Below are 20917 nucleotides of genomic sequence, written 5' to 3'. Positions count from 1 at the left end.
AGAGACAGTGCTTCCAGGAAAAGCCAACAGGTAAAAAAGCTGGGTTAAAAGAATACTGTCATTGCTGAAATGAAAAGCTGCCAAGAGATCAGAGAATGGAGCTAGGATGGAAATGCTGCCAGCATCCTTCTTGCAGGATTGCTGCAGGCTCTCATCAGATCTGTGACTGGACTTTACAGCAAATCCCAACATCTTTTTCCAGAGAAGATGCTTTAGAAGCTTCAGGGCATTTCACTTAAGCACCTTCTACTAATAGTTAATTTGTGAGATGGACAGTTAATTAACACACACTGGGTGGATAATAAAAGCTTTCTCCAGCTTCCAAATTACTTGTTCTTTGCAAATGAGAGGGCTTTTTCTTCTGTCACAGCAAAAATGTCTTTTTTACAGGGGTACCAAAAGAGAGGGTACTACTAAGCCCTGTCTTCCCACCTTGGTTATAGGCCAGGTCAGAGGGACACATCCCTAGCAGTGCAAGGACAGTGATTTCCACCACCTACCTGTATTTACATTCACTACACACCTGGGAAGCTCCATTTTCCAGCTAAAGTCCCTGAACCAGTGCAATTCCATCACCAGGGTGGAACTTCCTATGTAATCTGCAGCGTTTTGCAGGTTTCCTGAAAACATCCCCCTTCTTAGCCAATACAGCATATTACATGCTCAATTTTCTCCCTTAACAAATGCCAACACCTTTTCCTCTCTTAACATATCCCCTCTAACTCAATCCCCAGCCCCAGAACTGTTTCTGTTGCCCTTCTCTGAATTCCTTCCAATTCCTGAGTCATAAAGGAGGATTTATTGGACAAAAGATCCACTTTTAATAATGCCTTCTGCTGTATAATTTCACTGCTGAAGCTAACTCAGGCACCTTCTGTCCTGTTGGATTGTGGCTTGGAACAATCCATGACAGCACGTCTGGAGGAATTCTGCTGAAAAAATTCACAGTTGCAAAAATGTCAGATACAAAATGAGAGGCAACAGCCATACAGAGAACTTGGGTGACTGGGGGAACCTGTCAGAGGAAAAGCAGGGAGACAGCACTACTGCATTTAATAAATTTTGCTCTGTATGTGGTCACAGGTCTATACATAGAAGTTAAACAATTGCAAACCCTCAGCCTGTGACCCCTGCTCCCCTCCAAGTATGGGAACAAGTGGGAACAAACCTCAAATTGTAACAAAAACTCACAGATGGTTTCTGGAAACCTTTTAATTAACACTGCAGTTTCCAAATGAACAAGACAATCTCTCTCCCTTCTCACTGAGAAAGATCAAGAAATGAACTCCCTTTAAAGGCAGATCATCGGGAATGTTATCACCTCCTTCTGAAACAAGAGTGCAAATTAAGTGGCAACACTTTTATTATCCATGATTGCAAGATCATCTCAGAGCTTCTGGAGTGCCTGGGAGGAGGGCTGGTGCACACCAAGGGAAGCAATGCACAAAGGGACATGTTACTCATTAAAACAGTGAGTATTGTCCAAGAAATGGGAATTCTGCATGGACTGTGCTGGGCAGCAGGAGCTGTACCAACTCCCAGACCAACCCTTGGCAGCAAACATTTCCTAGCACAAAGAAACTGGTTTCTCTGCCATTCAGTCTGTTCAGACTGAGTTCCTATCCTGGCAATAATGACTAATAGTCCTTGTCAGCAGTGACTGATAACATGTCCTGGATGCAGACATCAGCCAAGAGGTGGAGATTTATTAGGGTGGTATTGAGTTGGACAGAGAGGAATCTGGACGTGGAGGTGATAGGTTTTGCATGACATAATGAATCTCTTCCACAACCCACTTTCTCATGCCCAAGTCTTCTCTGTCCTTCCTGTCACTTTCCTCGTACTTCTCACAAAGGAAACTATTAACACAAATGCAAGCATGCAAAATTTTCGGGGACAGGAGATTTTTTTATTGTTGTTTTTTAATGGCAACCAGATTGTTCCTTCAAAACAACCAGAAATTCGAGCAAGTTAATAGCTCCAGTCTATATCTGAGTGTTTTTTTAAAATCGCTGTGCCTCCCTCTTTTTTCCACCTAAAGGCTGATACTGCAATACAAAAGACATTCATGTAGCATAATGCGGAAAGAGGCCCGTATGCTCCTGAGACACTGAGCACTGATTATTAACTCTCTTTTTGATTTCTGGCTTCCCTGCTAAGTTTTAGTAGTCTTTGCAGATGGCTCTGAACCTTTCTGCTGGAATATTTATGCACTAGCTTATTGTAGCAGGTTGCTCTGCTGCTGCACTTCTTTCCCCAGGTCTGATCTCGGCAACACATTTGCATTTGCACTTTAAAGACATCTGAAGACTTTGGATGGCTTTATTCTACTCCATGGTCCCCTACCTTCCAGAGCCAGGAAGCCACTTCAGCTGAGTCTTCCAAACCATCTCCAGAGACATCTGGAGAGACCACTAATATATACCAGGGATGCCAGGAATAAAAAAGGGAGGAAATCCCTCCAAGGAGGGAAACTCCACAACCTCCCTGAGCAGCCTGTGCCTGTGTTCAGCCACACTCTCAGTGAAATAACATTTTCTGGTGTTCAGACAGAATCTCCTGTGTTTAATTTTGTGCCCACTGCCTCCAGATCTAGAGCCAGCTGAAAAATCCAGCTATGCCCATAAAGTTTGCCCCATTGTTTCCTAGGCCACTGGGCTAATGCCCCCAGGACATGTGCCATTGAGAGAAAAATCTGTATGAAACATGATGAGGTAGGAAAGAAGTTCAATAGCTAAAGCAGGAGAGCAATGACTTTTCACCATGATTCAAAGTAAATTCTCAGGTCTTCCAAAGACCTTTTCTACCCCACTGCTCCTAGACCCTCTTGCACATAGGTTTCCTTCTGCCAGGGGCCCACCTAGATGAGTATTTTGTTGCTGGTAGAGATCAGTACTGGCTATACTGCTGCAAAGTTTAAGAACACTGCTGGCAGCCCTGAATCTCCAGCAATCTGTGGTATCCTTTACAGCCGTCACATATTATGTGAAGAATATATTTTTTCTCTGTTTTAAACTTTCTAATACTCTCCTGGAAAATGTCAGAGAATCTCAGACAGTGAGGTTCACCCTCCACTAAGACTTTTCAGTGAGGCTGTGCATCCAAGGACTCACCTTGATGCTTGAGCTCATCTCCTTTTCTCTCTTGTCTGCACACAACCTTTATGACACTTTCACTGTCTCCAGGACCTGCTTTGCCCCACTATGTGCCTACACCTCATTAGTTCCCTGTTTGCTCTGCTCTGTCACATCACATGAAACTTTGCAGGTCCCTTCCAAACTGCCGTGAGAGGACAAGCAGTCACTCAGAATACACCATCCTCCTACAGGATGGATGAAAACCCTCCAGTCCTGGCTCAATCGCTTCATTAAAATACTGCTCTAGGTAAAAATGACTCAACCAGTTTTGACAGGGGCCTCACAGCTTGTTTTCTACAGAACAGGAGGGTTCAGTCACACTTTCCATCTTGTAACTGCTTTCTCAAACACATCTGCAGGTATTCCAACACTAAAGGTGATGGGATATCCTCAGCAGAAAAGGGACAGACTGACAAAGCTACGGAGGTGCCATTTGTCTGGGCAATGAAGGTGATCTTAAAAAAAAAACAAAAAAGAAAAAAGATGAAAACATGAAAATAATTGAATGTCAGAACTTCATTAGGAGTGTATATTTCATTTAGCTGAGGTTGAAAAGGGCATGGTCATTGAATTGCTGAAGGCTGAAAACATCCAGAAATGCATTTCCCCTTCTCATTTATTCACTGTAATCTACAAACCAGGTTAAATAAGTCCTCTTTTGCAATTTGGACAGTTACTTTCTGCTGATTCTGCTGTCACACACTAAAGAACTATTCATTGGCTTTTATTACAGAAAAAACAGCAAAGAAACACAAAAAAACCCCAAACCCATGAAAATGACTAGTAGGAAATTTTAAAAAGGTATCTAATCAGGAAATAGCATCATTTCAGATGCTTTCAAACCATAAAAGACTGTAGAAGGGGAAGCAAAAACCGCAATTTTTATTGGATTTGTGATTAATCCCCCTATTTATTGAAAAGAATTGCTTTTAAATCTTTATTTTTCTCTGAATATGAATATTTGAGAAGTCAAGGCTATTGTGTCCGTCATGTATTAAGCTAATACATTAATACATTACTGATTTATCTGAATGGGCAAGAGTCATATGTAAGCCCACTTCTTCAAATATGTAAATCTGGTTTTTGCCCTCAACATTTTTGTTATGACAGCTCAGAGTTACAATTTACCTACCAAACATGCACACTGCACTTGCTATGCAATTACACAGTCTGAGTGTGGAAATTGTCTTTGTCCTACTCAATGTGGATTTAGCTTTGTTCAGATGACAATGTAGTTCTCTGAGCTATTTTTCCTTCTTTCCTCCAAACATTTTGGAAGGGAAATGTGGTCAATATTTGCATTGGAACCACAAGACTAGGGTCATCTGTGATGGCAGTTTTAAAAATTACACTGCAGATTTGAGTGGTGGAACGAAAGCAGGGAAGCAGCTGTAGGCAGGCTGCACAGAGCTCACCACGCCCCAGCAATCATTGCATCATTGGCTCCATCACTCGAGGACTCTATTTGGATGGTCAAACTCTTAAGCACAGCCATCCGTTAGCCCTGGGAAGATTAGACAGACAGATGGCTCCTACAGAGAGATGAGTTAGAAAGATGCAGGGAGGGATATTTTCACCACATGGATGCTGCCAAGTTTTGCAGAGCACAAGAGGTGCCCTGAGGTCTAGATCAAAAGCTAGTCTCCCAGGATCTTCTGAAGAAAAACACTTCCTCAGTTCAGCCAAGAACTTGACCAGAGGAGTAACCACAGATACAAGATTTCCTGTTGAATTGAGGATATGCTTATGTCCCTTATGACTTAGTTACTGTATAAGCCCCAGAGATAACCAGCTTGCACGAGATGAATGTGAACAGCTCCTGGCTCCCAGTGGTACCAATGCATGGAAATACAGCAACAGCCACTGCAGCCTTCTCTTAGGAGCATTTTCAGTAAAAAACCCAAAGAATAAAAGTGAACGGAGAATCTACACAAGGCCACCAACTTTAAAACGCTCAGAATGCCTGTTAGCTTATGCTCACTTCATGCAGGTTCCAATGACTCAAGATTCAAGAGTTGCAGGAGGGAAAGTCCATCATTGATAGTTACATCGATGTTCACAGAAACTGCGAAACTGTTAACCATAAAGTATTTTACAATTTGAAGGGACACAACTGTGAGCAGATTATACCCAAGTATTTGAAGATATGATTGATGACTGCAGGCACAAAGAAAGGGGACACTGTGAAAGTGAAGATAAATAAAAGGACATAATGACCTAAGAAGTGCATGCTGCAGACTCTCTTGTGGGGTCTTTGGAAAGATGTACAGGCTCCTTTGAGGACTGTGTGGCTGAAGCTTTTGTTGCAGAGCACACAACCTCCTCCTGCTGCCCTCAACACACCCACCACCCCTGCTGAGCATGGCAGTCCTCTGCTGGAGAGGATAATGGTTTGATCTTTCCCAGGGAAGACCCTAGGATGGAGATGAGCTCATATCCTGCCACAGATTTCAGTGGGGTCTTACAGATTGACTATCTTGGTCTCTTATGTTCTAGAGACTTCCAGTACTCAGTACCTTCAGAGAAAACCTTGAAAACATCTCCTGGCTATAGAAAATTTCTTTTGGGCAGTCTCCAAACAAACGACAAGAAAGAGAGTCCTACATGATGAGCACAAAACTGAGCTTTTGAAGTCTTTTAATAAAAGGGGAAAGAACTGCAGGGCTGGTGATTACTTTGAAATCCCACTGAAACCACAGGGAGCTGCAAGTATATACAGCACCACTGGTAATGAAGTAACTAGGTGTCAGAACAGTGATTTAGCTGAAAAAGATGGTATCTAGCTTCTGGGTTCATTCTTTCAGGTGGTGTCAGGACAATTTATTCCATTTTGAAGTCAGACAGTGATTTCCCTATTTCCCTGCATCATTCCAACTTGACAAACATGAAAATCAAGTGATTCTTTTTGCCATTTCTTTTAATGAACAACAGAGCTATCTCAAATAGAAGCTGCCTCCAAACACTGCTGAGGTATTGGAACACTTCTTTAGTTGAGCAATGTGGAGAAAAGAGGTCAAATAGGGACAGGATGGCTGAACTCAGAGAGAAACCTAGCTAGGTTTGGAGCAATGTCAATGCAAGCTTCAGGTGTGAGAGACTCATGTGAGCTCATCTCTTTCAGAGCACTAACAACCTGATAGGAAAAGGACACGTGAAGGAGAAAATCTTCTGAGGTAAAGAACAATGTGAAAAAACCTCATGCTGTCATGTAGTCACTGTCTTATCTACTCAAGCTCTTGCACAGTGCCCTTACCACAGCATCCAGTGCCTGTCAATCACCAGCATGCTTATCTCCTCTCTGTCTCCGTGGGAGCAAGAAAGGAATCTTATCTCCACCACAGAGAGGAGCAGCTGAGGCACAGAGATTAAGGGCTCGATATGGTTACCTCAGCACAGGCTTCCAGTGCCATCTAAGATGTCCTGGGCCATGCAAGATATGCACATGGCTGGCAGGTAGGACACGGGTCCCAAGGGAGATCCGTGGTCTTGTAGAAGGCAAGCAGGGGATGCTGGCACATTGCAGAGAGAGGAATGTCCAGGTTTAGACAACTGAACTGAATCATCAAGTCAAGGCAAGGCATTTCTGTGAGAGTGGGGAGCTGAACCCTACAAATTGTCCTAAGGGCACCCTTAAGTACAAAACTCCCATCTGCAAAGAGGGACACAACATTTTTTAAAAAATGTTGACTGCAGGCTTGTTTTATTACTAAATAATACTACCCAGCTTTGTGTGCTTGGGACTTCAAAAAAACCCTACTGCTGTCAGGAGCCTGTAAATTGTCTTCTGGGCTGAGTATGAACATCCACCCACACCTTTTAGCCACTATCAAGAAGGTTCCTATAGATCTATGGAATATGGAGTTATTCTTTATCAAACTCAATAAGAACACAGATTGTCATACAAGGGGCCAGAATCACTATCAGAGTGGCCTTTGTCCACCAAGCCCACAAGCCCAGACCTCATGCTGAGAGGTGAACATCCTTCATTGTGGCAGTATTTACAGAAAGACACTTTCATTTTAGCTCATGGCAAATCCCTGATGACAATTTAGGAGCTCATAATGAGCTTTTTGAGGAAGAATGAAAGGATGCTCAAGGTCGCAGCACCCATAGGAGTGCTATCAGTCTTGACATGAACAGCAAATAGGGTTTCCAAACAGCAGCCAAATCAGAAATAAGCTGCATGCAGAGAAGTTGTGCTGGCCTTGCTACAGGCTGGCATTTTGGTGCATTAGGCTGAGGACAGACTTGCAAAACCACCCCAGCAATTTGGACCCTGGGCTCCCCTTGCAGCAGCTCAGTGCACGAGGTGGTGGCAAAGCTCAGCCTGGCAGCCCTGCTTGCTGGAGCAGCTTCCTGCAGCCCCACAGGCATCCCTCCTCTGACATTTGTCCCCTTTGGGTTGGACTGTGGCCGTGTGCCCTGCAGGTCCACATCCCAGCTGACACCTGAAACACAGGTTTAACCAAGTAACCCCCAGGGACGAGTCTGATTTCAGTCCTTCCTTCTGGGCTTCCCTCTGAAGATAAAAAAACGCATCAGACACAATCCCCAGCCACAACAGGTACCCTCCATGGTATTCACAGCTTCAACAGTGAGCAGAATCTGATCAATGTCTTAATTTACTTAAGCCTCACAAAGACTTGAAAGAGGAGAATTATTTTTATATTATTATTTTTTTGTATGTGAAATCTGATTAGAATAATCCTGGCAAGGCAGAGTGATAAGCAAATGGAGTAGTGAAAAAATGCAGTTTTGAAGAAGGAAATTGATTTCCTTCCATCCTTCCAAATTTGAATAATAAACTTTTACAAAGACCTTCTTTGCACAAAACTCCTGGAGATGCAAGAAACTATAAAATACTCTGCTAAACCTGTAATAAATTGTCTCTCAGAGCTCCTTACAAAACCAGAGATTGTTGGACAGTGGAAGTTTGAGACATTCACACTCGGAATCCAGAGGGAAAGGCTTCTATGGGGATGCAGAAATATTTTACAAACTACTTGAAATTGGTCTGTGTCATGCAAGAAGCTGAGGCTATGGGAGCCTGGGTGCTTTGCCACTAAGGAGTTACAAACCAAAGATAAGAGTGGCCAACAGGCACCCTTCCCTTTTCTACACCTCTCCTTTCTTGTGCAAAAGGTGGATAATTCTCTCCTGTTTCTAGCAATCACTTTGAGCTTTCTGATAGACAGGCATTGGCCTTGCTATCACATCCCAGAAAGACATGATAATTTCCAGTTTCCAAGCCAGGCGCTATTTCTAATAAATTACCTTTTTTTCACCAAAATCATCAATCACTATTAACAAAGAATATTCACAGAAAATTCATACTCCAGCACCTCCAAAAGGAGTTGGTCTTCCACACATGCAGTGACCTGAGCATGCACCCATCCACTGGACATTACCCAAAGACTGAGCAGGAGCCTCAGGGATGCTGGAATAAATACACTCATCTTAGTTAACTAATGAATACCATGAATACCAGTTGGCTTGCTTCAGGTATGACCCAGTGGTAGTGACAGAAGACACTAAAATACATCCTTCAATACCACAGAAATTGTACTTATCCTTTCACTATTGATTGCCTTGATATGTGATGCTTTACAGCCATGCTTTCACCACTCAAAAAACCCTATGGAATACAATTTTCTGTTGGGTGCCACCCAGTCCAGCTCCAAGCAAAACCACCAGTTTAGAGCTGCCCCACAGCTCTCATTAAATCTCTGGTCATGCCTGGATGGCACGAGATGCCCTGGAGAGGGGATGACACAGTGCATGGCACTATACCAGCACTGTAAAGCACTGCTGAAGCTCTGTGAATTCCAGACAGACTGCCCAGCAATCCACCTGGATTGTATTTAGAACTCAACCTAGCTCTGAAAAACCAAGTTTTCCTGTACAGTCCAAGATGTTTTCTCAGTGGTCAGATAGCTCACTCTGCTGCTGTTTCTGTTACTGGTTTCTTCCAGCTGTCACTGTGAGTGGCACTTACTGGAGGTGGACACTGAGTTTAATGCACCCACAAGGGCCACCCTTACCTTCATCTCAGTGAGAGCAAGGGCATGCACTGGGTGCTCAATACCTCTGAAAGCAGGGCTTGAAGCTATCTGAAAACCCATGCCTGTTTTTGTTACTGCAAACACTTGTCTTGCAAGACCCAGCTGTTCAGCTCCTGGGGGCACCAGCAATTACTAAGTGCTTCTTTTCAGAGCACTGCTGCAATCCTGAGCTTCTCAGGAGCAGTTTCCAATTCTCCACCTGCCATCTTGTGAAGCTGACACTGTAAACAGCCCCAGCTCCTCGGGTGGCTGAAAAAGAGATATCTGCGGAGCCCTGAGCAACTGCACTTGACATATGGTATTAAGATGTGCAAGGGAAGATGGCTGGCAAAGCACGACTCTCCTGTGGTTCTTTTGCCTGCTCCCATTATCCTCAATGATGATTGCTAGGGACATAAATGCTGAGGAGCCAGAAAAGAAATGCAATGGGAAGACAGAGGGAAAAGCAATCCCAGCCTACACAGTGCACAGCTTTGAAAGCAAACTGATTTTCTCAGACACGAGATACTACACAAACAAGTTGTGCTGCTGTCGATGCACCGGTTCCGTAAATGATCACAGTGATACAAAAGAAAGCTTGTGATTAAGGCAAAGTACTAGGATCAGGGAAAACAGAAGGCCTAATCCAGTCTCCACACATGACCTTGGGCTTAACACATCACTCCTCTACACTCAGTTTCCTTAGCTACATGATGAAGTTTCCCAGTTTGAGTGGGAAATTATCAGAGAGCATGGGAGAGCCCACAAGAAACCAACAGGACATCCACAGACATTTCCTGTGGACAAGATTGTGGTGAGCCTCTATGAAGACAGATAAGCAGGAGGTAAAAAAAGACACAGGGTCTCTCTAAGGACAGCATAGCCACAGCTTCTGCAGCATGTCAGGAGAATCAAGAAGTACTTTGTCCAGCCAAAATGCCCAGAGCAGTAGGAAGAGGTGCAAGAAGACAGAAGTTGCTTTGGACAAGCCAGATAGCTTCAAGCAGAGAGCAGCTGGGAGTCTGTAAGGTGTGCATGCAGCTTCCAAGGGCTGTTATCAATAATGCATTTGATGCACAGCCTTCAGCAGCTGACCAAGGAAGTGTCGTACAAAGAGAAGGAAATCCTTTGGTCTTCTCAGGAGGAAAGTGGTGAGGAAACAAAGACTTACCATCATTGTGCCATGTCTAATTTATGTCAAGAGGTTGTTCATGTTTCAGAAAGCTTTTAGCATGGGGCTGGTGCATAGGTATGTATTTGGAGGATCAGGGAGCACACTGTGAATACCAAAATACTTTCAGCTTTCTGCAGTCCCCTAACTTAGAGGGAAGAGCTGCATGAAAGGCTACCACTGCTCCAAAAGCACAGCTCCTCTGCACCTCAGATACCATCAGTATGTTGGGAGGTGGCAGGGCACCCTCATAGTCTCCTTACTGCCTTCTCAGTGGCTGAGACCTTTAAACACCACATTAACCTGTGACTTATGCGTGTGTGTGAGGGATTTATTGATTTCACAGAGGAATGATTAATTTAATATCATTTAAACATTTCAGGGCTTGTCAGGGTTTTCCACAGAAGAGTAGAAACCTCCACACAACAAAGTATGCAATCCTTAGTTCATCAGCAGTGATGAAGGTTCCTTTTGTCAATCAAGCAAAAGCTGTGGAGAAGGCCACAAGCTTAAGAGTACATAGTTTGCATCTGCTAAGATAAATCTGCTGGTTTGGGTACGTTGTCCAAAACACAGTAATGTGAGAGTAAGAAGTGGTAAAGGAACAGGAAAGAGGATGACAGAACTAAGGTGAGCAGCAGAAGCTGCTGGGAAGTGTAACTAAAGAACAGCAAAACTGCTGCAAGCAAATGAAATTAGTCACGAAAGATTAAGCATGTAACCTAATTGCAGGCAGAAAGGTGATGATACACCATAAAGGGCCTAATGGGTACCAGTCCAACTATGATTACTTGGTTCTCCAGTTCTGCAAGCAGCCTAAAAACAACTGCTGGTGCAGCAGAGAGTGTTTCATTTCAGTTTGGTAAAGAAGGACCAAGCTGCAAGTCCACACTCTGCTCTGAATCATGATGTCTGGGCTCAGCCTCCAGTGAAGTGAGGATTTTCTCCTCCTATTCATGATGCAGAAGAGGCCATGACTTTAGTACTGGAATTCTCAAAATCCCAAATTTCTCATAATCCTGCATCTGTATGATTACATCCTCTGCTCCCTCCTGCACTGCACCACTGTGTGGGGCTGGTGGCCATCAGCCATGGTCACTGGGTCACCAGACACTTCTCTGAAGGGGTCCTGAGCCCACAGGCTGATGAGAACTCCTGACAGCACAGACAGCAATGGGCAAGCACATGCAGTTCCCTGCTCAATACCCTGCACTGTCACAACGTCCAGGGCAGGACAAGGACCAGCAGGTGGAATGAAGGAGCTTTGTGTGTGTTTGAGCTCACATTAAAGTTAATGTGTGAAACAATCTGCTCTGCAGAATGTTGGTTAAACTAACTGGCTGCAGCAGGTTTGGAGTGATTGCTAAACTGACTTGCTCTGTAGAAGGCCCAGGGTGAAGCAAAGCCTCTATTGTAATAATTTTGTTTTGTGTCATCTTTCTGCCCTGAAGAACCAAGGATCTGTGAATGTGCCTGTCCCCATGGTGTTGGACAGCATAATCTCAAAACTATGTGGGTCCCAACCTAGAACCATTCCAGAGGCAAAAAAAAACCACTATGGAAAAACCCCCAAGTGTTACAGCAGATATGAATTCATTCAAAATTTACAAGTTGACTAATACAATTAAATGCCCTAGAAATAAACAACCAGCAGATCTGACACACTCAGCCATTTCCCCTTGAGGCTGACATTTTTAGTCTCCCAGGAGGGTTGGGCATATTTTTTACAGAAGTCAGTCCCTGTGGCAGTGGCTGTGAAGGGTGAGCAGGACAGGCTCTGCCTCTGCTGCAGGCTGTGCCCTCCAAGCCCTGTCCCAGGGCCAGCATGCACAGGACACAGCCTTGCAGTGCTGCCCTGGCACACCTCAGAGCCATGAGACCAGATGCAGGGAGCAGGCGAGGCTCAGGAGGCCCTGGAGCAGACACAGAGCTGTGTGTGTCCTGCCTGCCTGCTCTGCTGCCAGGCTGCCTCTGGGCAATGCTGCTGGCAAGGTGCCCCTGAGCTCCTCCCTGCCTGCACACAGCTCACAGCTCCTGGCACAGCCCCGCTGGCCATCCTGTGCCTCTGCAGAGCCCAGCACACTGTCAACACACAGCACCTTACAATACCTGGCAGCAGGGACAGCAGCACACACAGACCCCTCCCAGCCCATGCATCCCTTCCAAGGATGCATGCACTGCAAGAGAAGATGGGTAGATATGGAGTTTTCGTGCAGCATGGAGTGTCTCATTCAGAAAGATGCCAGAAGAAGCATTTGGAGGAGGCTGGTGTTCCCCACAGCCTGTGTCTCTGCCACAGGGGTGACCAGGGAGCACAGATTCACAAAAGCACCAAGGGGCAATTCTAGCACTTCACTGAATTGCACACACACGTTTCAGACCAGGTCCCTAACTCCTGCTGTGCACGTCTACTTCAACAACCTCAGGAGGTTCCTGTGCCAGAAGCCAGCCCTGTATCTTGGGATCCATGGGAACAGAAGTCTCTAGTACCTGAACTGAGTTCCAGTGATCCAGAGACCTCAAAAACTATTTTTGTTTTGCAGCTGCTTAGTCAGGACATTGCCCTTTGACAGCAAAGCAGGGATAGTTCAGGTTCCCATCCAGGCCTTTCTGCTACAGTACCCTACATTCCCCACTGTTTCAGCCAGTCTGTCTTGAAATAGTCCAGGGACTTAGTCTCTCTTCCTTTTCCTTGGAAAACACCATTTCAATTCAATGTTCCCCATTTCTGAAGTTTTCTGTCACTTGGGTCACTGTTATAATTACATGCACACACTTAGTAAAGTTTTTCCTTGGATTTTTTAGCCTCTCTTCTGCTTTCACCTCCAGAACTGTTAGTCATTGTTTGGAAAAGGCACACCATTTCCTAGTTTCATCCATTCTGTATTTGACTTTGGTATTATTAGAAAGGAGATCCAAATCATTTCATTAACACACACCTGACCTCAGTCAAACACATCCTCACTCAAAACTTTCCTTGCTTCTTTTCATATCAGTGTCCTGGGCTCGGGAAGGACAATATTTGTCCTCCCTCCACTACAAAATAAAATGTTAATGATAGTCTTACTGTAACCCAGGATATCCTGGAGTTTTGTCTAGGTTTCACTTCTGGAAAACAGATAATAGACAAATTATTTGATAATAATTTATTGTCAAAATAGACACCGGATAAATGGCATTAAAAACAAGCAAAGCAGGCCAGAGAGTTTTAGGAAAAGCCAAATATTAGCCAGGTAGTGGAGGAAGGAGCTCAGTTACCAGCCAGTCCTGCATCCCCCAGCTAGCAAAAGAACGCCAACAAAAGGGACTTCTGCTGTAAATACCTCTCCAGAAGGACATTTTGACAGTGGTCTTTTGGTTTTTGCCTGCTGGGATAAGTGCTCCATCTGCACATAATTTCTGCTAAACAGGGGCTTCACTGCATACTGTCCTATCCTCAGTCTAGACATGTGTTAGAGTTTCCTTCCAAAATCCAACTCAGACATTGCATTGCCATTGGCTGCTCTGTTTTAACCTCATCATTTCCCCTACAGTGATTAACTGATCACACACAACACACAGGACAAAAACAGGTAAGCTCTATGCAACACTACTGCTGCTCTGCACCTGCTCCAAAGGCTTTGCCTGTCTGGCCTCAAGGAAATCAGCAAAACAAACACTGTGCAAGAGATGCCAGCCTCCAGTGGTTCATCTCTGGTTTCTACTCTTGCCTTCCCTTCAATTTGCAGCAACCCCTCCCTGATGGTGTTTTACCCTCCCTCTACATTTCAAGGGAATCATGTGGGATCAAAATGCTCCACCAAAATCTAAACACTGTGTTCTGATTTTATTAGGAATGATAAGGCAATATAAACCACTCTAAAGTTCTTTCAAAATGGGAATCTGTAATGTTTCTTTGGGGAAGTATCAAAATTATATGAGTCAGCACCTCTGGAGCATTTCCCCCTAGTCTTCTTCCAAAATGAAATTTCAACAAAAAGACCATAATTCATTCCAACACTGACAGACCACTGCTCACAAGGGGAATGGCCCATCCCTGCTCCTCAGCTGGTGTTAGGTAGACCATTGCATTTTCCTAAATATCCTGTGCAACTAAGGCTAAGAGATGAATATTTTTACTGAAGTAATAATTTGTATTACTATCGTATAAGACAGGGCAACAGCAGCTAGGAAAGCAGGATTAGGCCCTGCAGTTACTTATTTTTTCCTCTGAGGGTCTCTTGCTTGAACAGCAAAGTCTGATCTAACTCATTCCAGACGTGAATTCAAGGTGCAAAGCCCCATTTCTCCCTTTGGGAGCTGTACCACAGCGCTGTGCTGGGAAGTTCAGGCAAGACAGCCACTCAGCAGGATGTCAGATGAGAAACCTGCCCCCAAAGAGCCACAGAGATGCACCATGCTGCTCTCTTCCAACTGACAAGCTGAACAACATTGATGGCAGCATCTCACCAGGGGAAAAGGGCCCACTTTATTAATGAGAGCTGTGTTTACAAGTTTCCATGCTACAAGGATGGCATGGCCAGGGTGCCTGCCAGGAGCTGTATTTTAGGAACATTTGATGCAGGGCAGGAATCTGTTCCCAGGGGCTGGCTCTTCTCAGGACTGCTGCTTCTTTGAATATTCACTTTGTTCCCGTATTTATGAAAAATTCAGGGGACAGGAGGAGCTTTTTATCTCCCAGTTAATGCTGTCATTCAGTGAGCCCCTTTAAACAGCCAGTGAAGAAGAGTGGGTACTCTGGAGAGAAATTAAAGGCACATTACATTGGTCTCATGATGTGCCTTGGCTTTGAGACATTTCTCTCCCCTCCCCCACTGACCTGGCTTCCTAATGAGGCCTGTAAACTAGGGAATGCCCCCAACAAGTGTGCTTTCTTACAAGGTTTGTGAAAATGTCCAGGATACCTGCCTGCCCTCTCTGTCCTTCTGACCAAATCAACTAGCACCACTGGAGATCAAACAGGAATTAAAGAAATGGCATTGGCAGGAGTAGGTTTAACACCCCAAGTCTATTAGGGGAGAGAATGCAGTATTATTGATTCCAGCCCCTGACCTTGGAGTGATGTAAACAGGAGTGCAGCAACCCTAGAGGAGTTGTAGCAAAATAGTTACAGCATTGCAAGCAGATTAAAAATACAGTTAATATACATACTTCCCCAGATGCTTGTTCATTATTATTCAAGACATGTTTATTATGCAAAATGATAAAGCAGAAAAAAAGGAGAGGAAAAGAAAATGCAAAGACACATTGAGCTTTTAGCATGACTGGGGTTTTCTCAATGCTGCTTAGAGGTTTTTTTTTATTGTGCATAATCATTCCCTTATTAGCAGGAATCTTTGAAGTGATTCAGGCTCTAATTTCAGCATTTCAAACTCATAGGTTTATACTGAAAAACCACAGTGAGCTCCTGTAAGTGACCCATTTTTTTTCCTCTGTATTCTCTATCTCTGCTAGGGTTTTCTATGTCTTCCCAATAAATTATGTATCACAATTTGCCATTTCAAAAATAATTAAAACTCCAAGTTAAACAAAAAGGAATATCTGAGAGCAATACATTTTAGTAGAGAAGTGTTCTGCACTTGGGGCAAAACCAATCCCAGCTGCAATGCCACTGAATTATAGATATCATCATATTGAGAGATGCACTTCCAGTGTACTTGGAGTGATTGGGTGGACCTGTGGAGACTCTACAGCCCCATGGTGAAGATCTGCTCCAGGAAAACCAGGTTTGCCTCCCAGGCAAAATACTTCACAAGCACTCCCTCTCCCATGCCCCTGTGTAGGGAATAACAGAGGGAAATCTGGGAACCAAGGGGAGAAACTTCACAAAGTTACACAGGAGTGGAAATTAATTTTGTGGTGAAACTATTAACTCCAGACAGACAGGGGAGCATGTTTTGAGTCTTCTCCTGTCAGGATTATTCTGTAAACTCACAGGAGCAGGACAGATCTCTTTATTCCATGTTTCTGAATCCTGTACAACATTCAGCCCCTGGTCTCAGATTCTTCCCAAGTGCTGAGGCACTGTAAATTATACCCACTGCCCTTCATTCATTCTGTGCAATTTTTCTTTGGCTTCAAATGCTAACAGTGGTTCTTCAGGAGAGTCAAGCTCCTCCCCAGAACAGGTGCTGATTGAAACCTTTGTGCACCCTCAGGGAATTTACAGCTGCTGTACATTCCAGGAAATCCAAACTGAACACACCAATGACTCCCCAAGCTTGCTATGCAGACACTGGTTTGCATCCTATTTTCTGCAAATCAGGATACCTCCAACTAAAGCATGATTTTCTTGTCTGCTTATCACCTAATTCCCATGTCGACCTCAGAGATAGCAACAACCTCATCTGGGGGAAACTAAATCAGGTATCAGTGTGAGTAAGCAATGCACAAGTCCCAAACAGCTGCTTCCCAAACAAAGAAGGTTTAGCATCCAATAAATTTAGGCCTCTAAAGCTGGCTAGGAGTATATGGTTGGCTTCAACCCAGCCTGACACTATCCCTGCCTGAACAGATGAGGCAGGGATGAGGAAACTCAGTGCTGAAGGCAGCGATGTGGCCAAGCCATCAGAAGGTCTTGCAAGTTTCTAGGAAATGCTGTCTCACCACATTTGGCTTTAGAGGACTCTGCTCAGCCCTACTTTTGTGCTAATCAACACAAGGAAGACTTTTTCCAGGAGCTGGTTATTCTAAGCCCATTCATTCAAGAGCCCATTGGCCTAAACTCAGAAGGAGCTGGCACAAGCCATCCTTAAGACCAGGCTGATAACAGCCTCTGGTTGGATCTGGGGCAGAGGATGCCAGCCAAGACCTCAGCTGTCACACAGAGATTAAACATCACTAAAAACCCCACAAAACAAAACCAAAACAAACCCACAGTGATTATGTGTTCAGTTGCAGCATCAGTCTGGGTTCAAGAGGAGTGAAAAGACTCCAACCCAAACCAAAACCAAACAAGCAAGCAGAAAAAAAACATTACCCTGGACAATTTTATTTGAAACTAGTCTTGGACTTGAGGGTGTTCTAAGAAGTCCTTACAGAGCTTCCACGCAGCATGGAAGGCAGCCAAGCAATTCATTTCTCAATTGGCTCATGTGAGTGAACAGTATCTGTGGGGAATGTTGACCCATTTTTTTCAGAAATCCCCCAAAAAAGGCTAGTGAAAAAAACAAGATACACACACAGAGAGAACAAAGCTGTAGTTTAGGGTCTGCTAAGCAAAGACCAGGGACAAAGTGTCCCCTTGGTGTGGTCAGCAATGAGGTCCAGGCAGCATGGCCTGGGGATCCTCACCCCACAAGGAAACCTGGAGCATCCCAAAGAGACTGCCTAAACAGGTTGAGCTGTTTTCAGACATATCTTCTTTCATGGCATCCTGATCTCATCCCTTGTCCTTTACAATGAGCTTGACCCATACTCCCTGCTCCTAACACACTTTATCCCCAAATTTTCTATTTTCTTGCTTTGGGGTTTGCTCCCTAGCACAGTGAATTAATTGATTTACTGCTGTAAGACAAAGACAGAGCCACCAGTCATCACAAGGAAATTATCCAAAAAGGTCCATCACCCTGGAGTAGAGCATCACACATTTACTGCAAACAGAAACATTGGATCACATTGATAAAATGAACAGTTTCACTCTTATTAGCTCAGACAGAGCTCAATGCCATCAAGCTGTGGCATGTAATGAGGTTCACTTCATTAACCACCGGCCATCACAGTGCATCCTTCCCCATCAGCCTTCCCTGATTAACCTTCCTGCTCAAGACAGGCACACTTGTTGGAAATAAGCAGGCCCATTAAATCTCCCTCATTTGAATACATGTGTGATCTGGTGCCTTTTAGGATACTTGAAATGACTAACAGATGTGTTTCCTGGACAGCATGGTCCTCCTGCTGTCTACCACCTCTTGGTGTGTCCCTCCCACCCTTTATATCGTGTCTGACTATTACTAGAGAGAGAAGATTTTTCTCTGCATCTTCTCTAGTCTCTCAGCTGTCAAACATCATTTTTTTAACTCTCTATTTCCTTTTCCCAAGACCCACAGCTTTCCCTCCCCTGCACTACTTATTCAGAAAACGATGACCACTCATTGGCCCAAGAGGACCCTGTTGGCTGGCTGTGGTGCTGTGGCCCTGTGACACACTCTGATTTCCTGCAATCCTCATTTACAGGGTACTGATGGTACAAAGAGTCTCAGCACTGGGCCAGAACTGTGTTCTGCACAGCAAAAACAGGGCAAAGCATCAGTCCTGAGCCACTGACAATGTGCCCAGAAGGACACACACGCAATAATGCAGTACCACACTGTGCTCGGTATTACCTTTAGGACTCTGATAGCTTTACAGAGAGAGGAAGTTTTCATTGTTAGTAAACCAATTTAATTTATTTAGAAGCAGTCAATTATGTTTACTGGGCTATGAAAGAACAGGAAGCGTCTGGCATGCACAGAGATCCAGACTGATCTCTCTGTCTCTTCTTGACAAGCAGCCAGTTTTGAGACCTACCTTGCCAGGCATACTAACACCTCCTCTGCTTCCTATCCTGAGCTGCTGGGGAGACAGAGCCTTGTCACAGCCCAAGGGAAAAGGGGAAATCTCAATCATGTGACCAGTATAAAACTGACCAAAGATGGAAGGTAAAAGTTAGGAAAAATTGCATAGAGCAACCCAAACTTCTGTCCTTTCAGTGGTCCCATCGTCACATTCAACACTTCTGAAGCAAAAGTGCCCAGACAAGAGCAGAATCACTGCACTGTAAATTTACACAAAGGCAGATGAGATTAGAATCTGGCTATGCACTGTAAAGCTATCATAACTACAGAAATGAGAAGTGTATTATTAACTATCCCTTTTTACTATGTAGAACTAGAACAAAGTTATTTGAAGCATAAAAATTCTGGCAAAGGGTTGCCATATTTAATAAATCACCGAATCAGTTATTCACTGTGAAAATCAATTACTTACTTTAAATGAGAATCTTACGAATAACCTCATGCCCTTTCATGCCATCTAAGAAAGTTGTAAGGGAATTAGTCGGCAAACATTGCCGCACTTATCTTTTATGTGCATTAAAAAGACCACACAAATACAGGGAATTTCTGCCAACAGAACAGTCCAGAACCCTTTTAAGAGAGTTAGGGTATTGCTGTGGATTTACACTGCAGTCAAAAGCAGAGTATGACCCATTGGGGTACCACCTATGATCAGTTATCTGCGTGCAATTCAGAAGCAATCCCAGTGAGTCCATGCCATTTCACAAATGAGAAATCAGAATATGACCAGCCAACTCTATACAAACGCCTCAACAACGTGACCTACATTAAGTACATACTTAAAGGAACTGAAAATGTATCTTCACAGGTCAGGAAATACTGCCATGAATCTCCATGGAGACACTATTAAGTGAATATTGCATGGCCTTGCAGCAGCTCCCCCCACTGCTGCTTTTAAAGGTTTGCTGATACGTGACTGTTTTCAGCAAAAGCTGAAGTCCCAGAGCAGTCTGCTTCCTCCCACCTACAAAACTCCAGGAGCCCAACAGTGCAAAGTACTCACTGAGCTGTAGAGATATCCCTCAGCGTTCATGGCAACGTACAGACCTGCCTTCACCCCTTGGATTGCCACCACGCGAAGACCCACAGGAATTAGATTGAAAAGGGCTGTGGAAGGAAAAGAAAAACAAACGTTATGGACATGTCACCCTACATGGCCACTGCTGATTTTGCCCCAGGGCCAGCCCACCCTACTCCTTCCTCTTCACAAAAGTGACTGCACTAGGATCAAGCATCCTGCTTCCAGCTACAGGGAAGGACTGCAGCCATGGAGCTGATGGTGAAAGGAAATTTTTAAAAGTACTGAGTTTGGCTGCCTCCCAAATGCCTTAACACGCCCATCAGTCTGTCTGATCACTGCCTTTGCAATGCCAAGGGCTCATCCGTGCTCCCAAGCAAGAGCATCACGATGGCTTTCTGAGGGCCAGCTGAGCCAGGGCAACTGCACATAGACAGACTTTGCCTGCGGCAAATGCAACACCACAACTCAGTTTAGCTCCCCCTGAAACACATTTAAGCCTAGTCACACTTTCCTGCATTTGCCATATGCTAAAAGAGTATACAGACAGCCACTATGGCCAGAAGAATGCAAATTAACTTGACTGTGTGCTTGCCCATGTGTTCCTGGGCTGTCAAGGCAATGAACAAACTCAAGAAGAGATAGTGCTTCACTCTGGGACATCAGCACTGCTCCCCATTCAGGACCAGCACTGGAGAGGACAGAAGAGGACCAGATCTTCCATTATTCAGTTTTACTGCAGTCTTATTGATTAAAGCATTGCAACCACTTCCTCTCAGTTAATTACTTTATTGCTCGATTCCCACCCAGCAGACCCTGTATCTCATTGAAAGACTCTCCCCATGAGTATATACATTAATGTGCTGTCAGGCTTTTGCTGCATTTCTAACAGCATGGGCTCAAAGAGGAGACTATTATCAGCACTGATAGACTGAGCACTGAAGCATTAGCATGGCTTTGTTTCTAGTGAGCTTTATAGGACAAGAGTATTTAGA

General features: G+C 44.3%; 1 protein-coding gene across 3 annotated transcripts in view; it reads right to left on the bottom strand.

The window, feature by feature from the left end:
- The window catches only part of FGF12 (fibroblast growth factor 12), a 217903-nt gene that overhangs the window by 48802 nt on the left and 148184 nt on the right, over positions 1-20917 (bottom strand). For all 3 annotated transcript variants that reach the window (XM_005484930.4, XM_005484929.3, XM_074547209.1), the window contains one exon: positions 19908-20011. In XM_005484930.4, the coding sequence (XP_005484987.1) occupies positions 19908-20011 (104 nt within the window). The remainder of the gene's footprint in view (positions 1-19907; positions 20012-20917) is intronic.

This window comes from Zonotrichia albicollis, chromosome 9, assembly GCF_047830755.1.
Source record: "Zonotrichia albicollis isolate bZonAlb1 chromosome 9, bZonAlb1.hap1, whole genome shotgun sequence".
NCBI lineage: Eukaryota > Metazoa > Chordata > Aves > Passeriformes > Passerellidae > Zonotrichia > Zonotrichia albicollis.
Note: the sequence above shows the minus strand (reverse complement) of the source record. Positions and strands in the feature narration are given on the sequence as shown.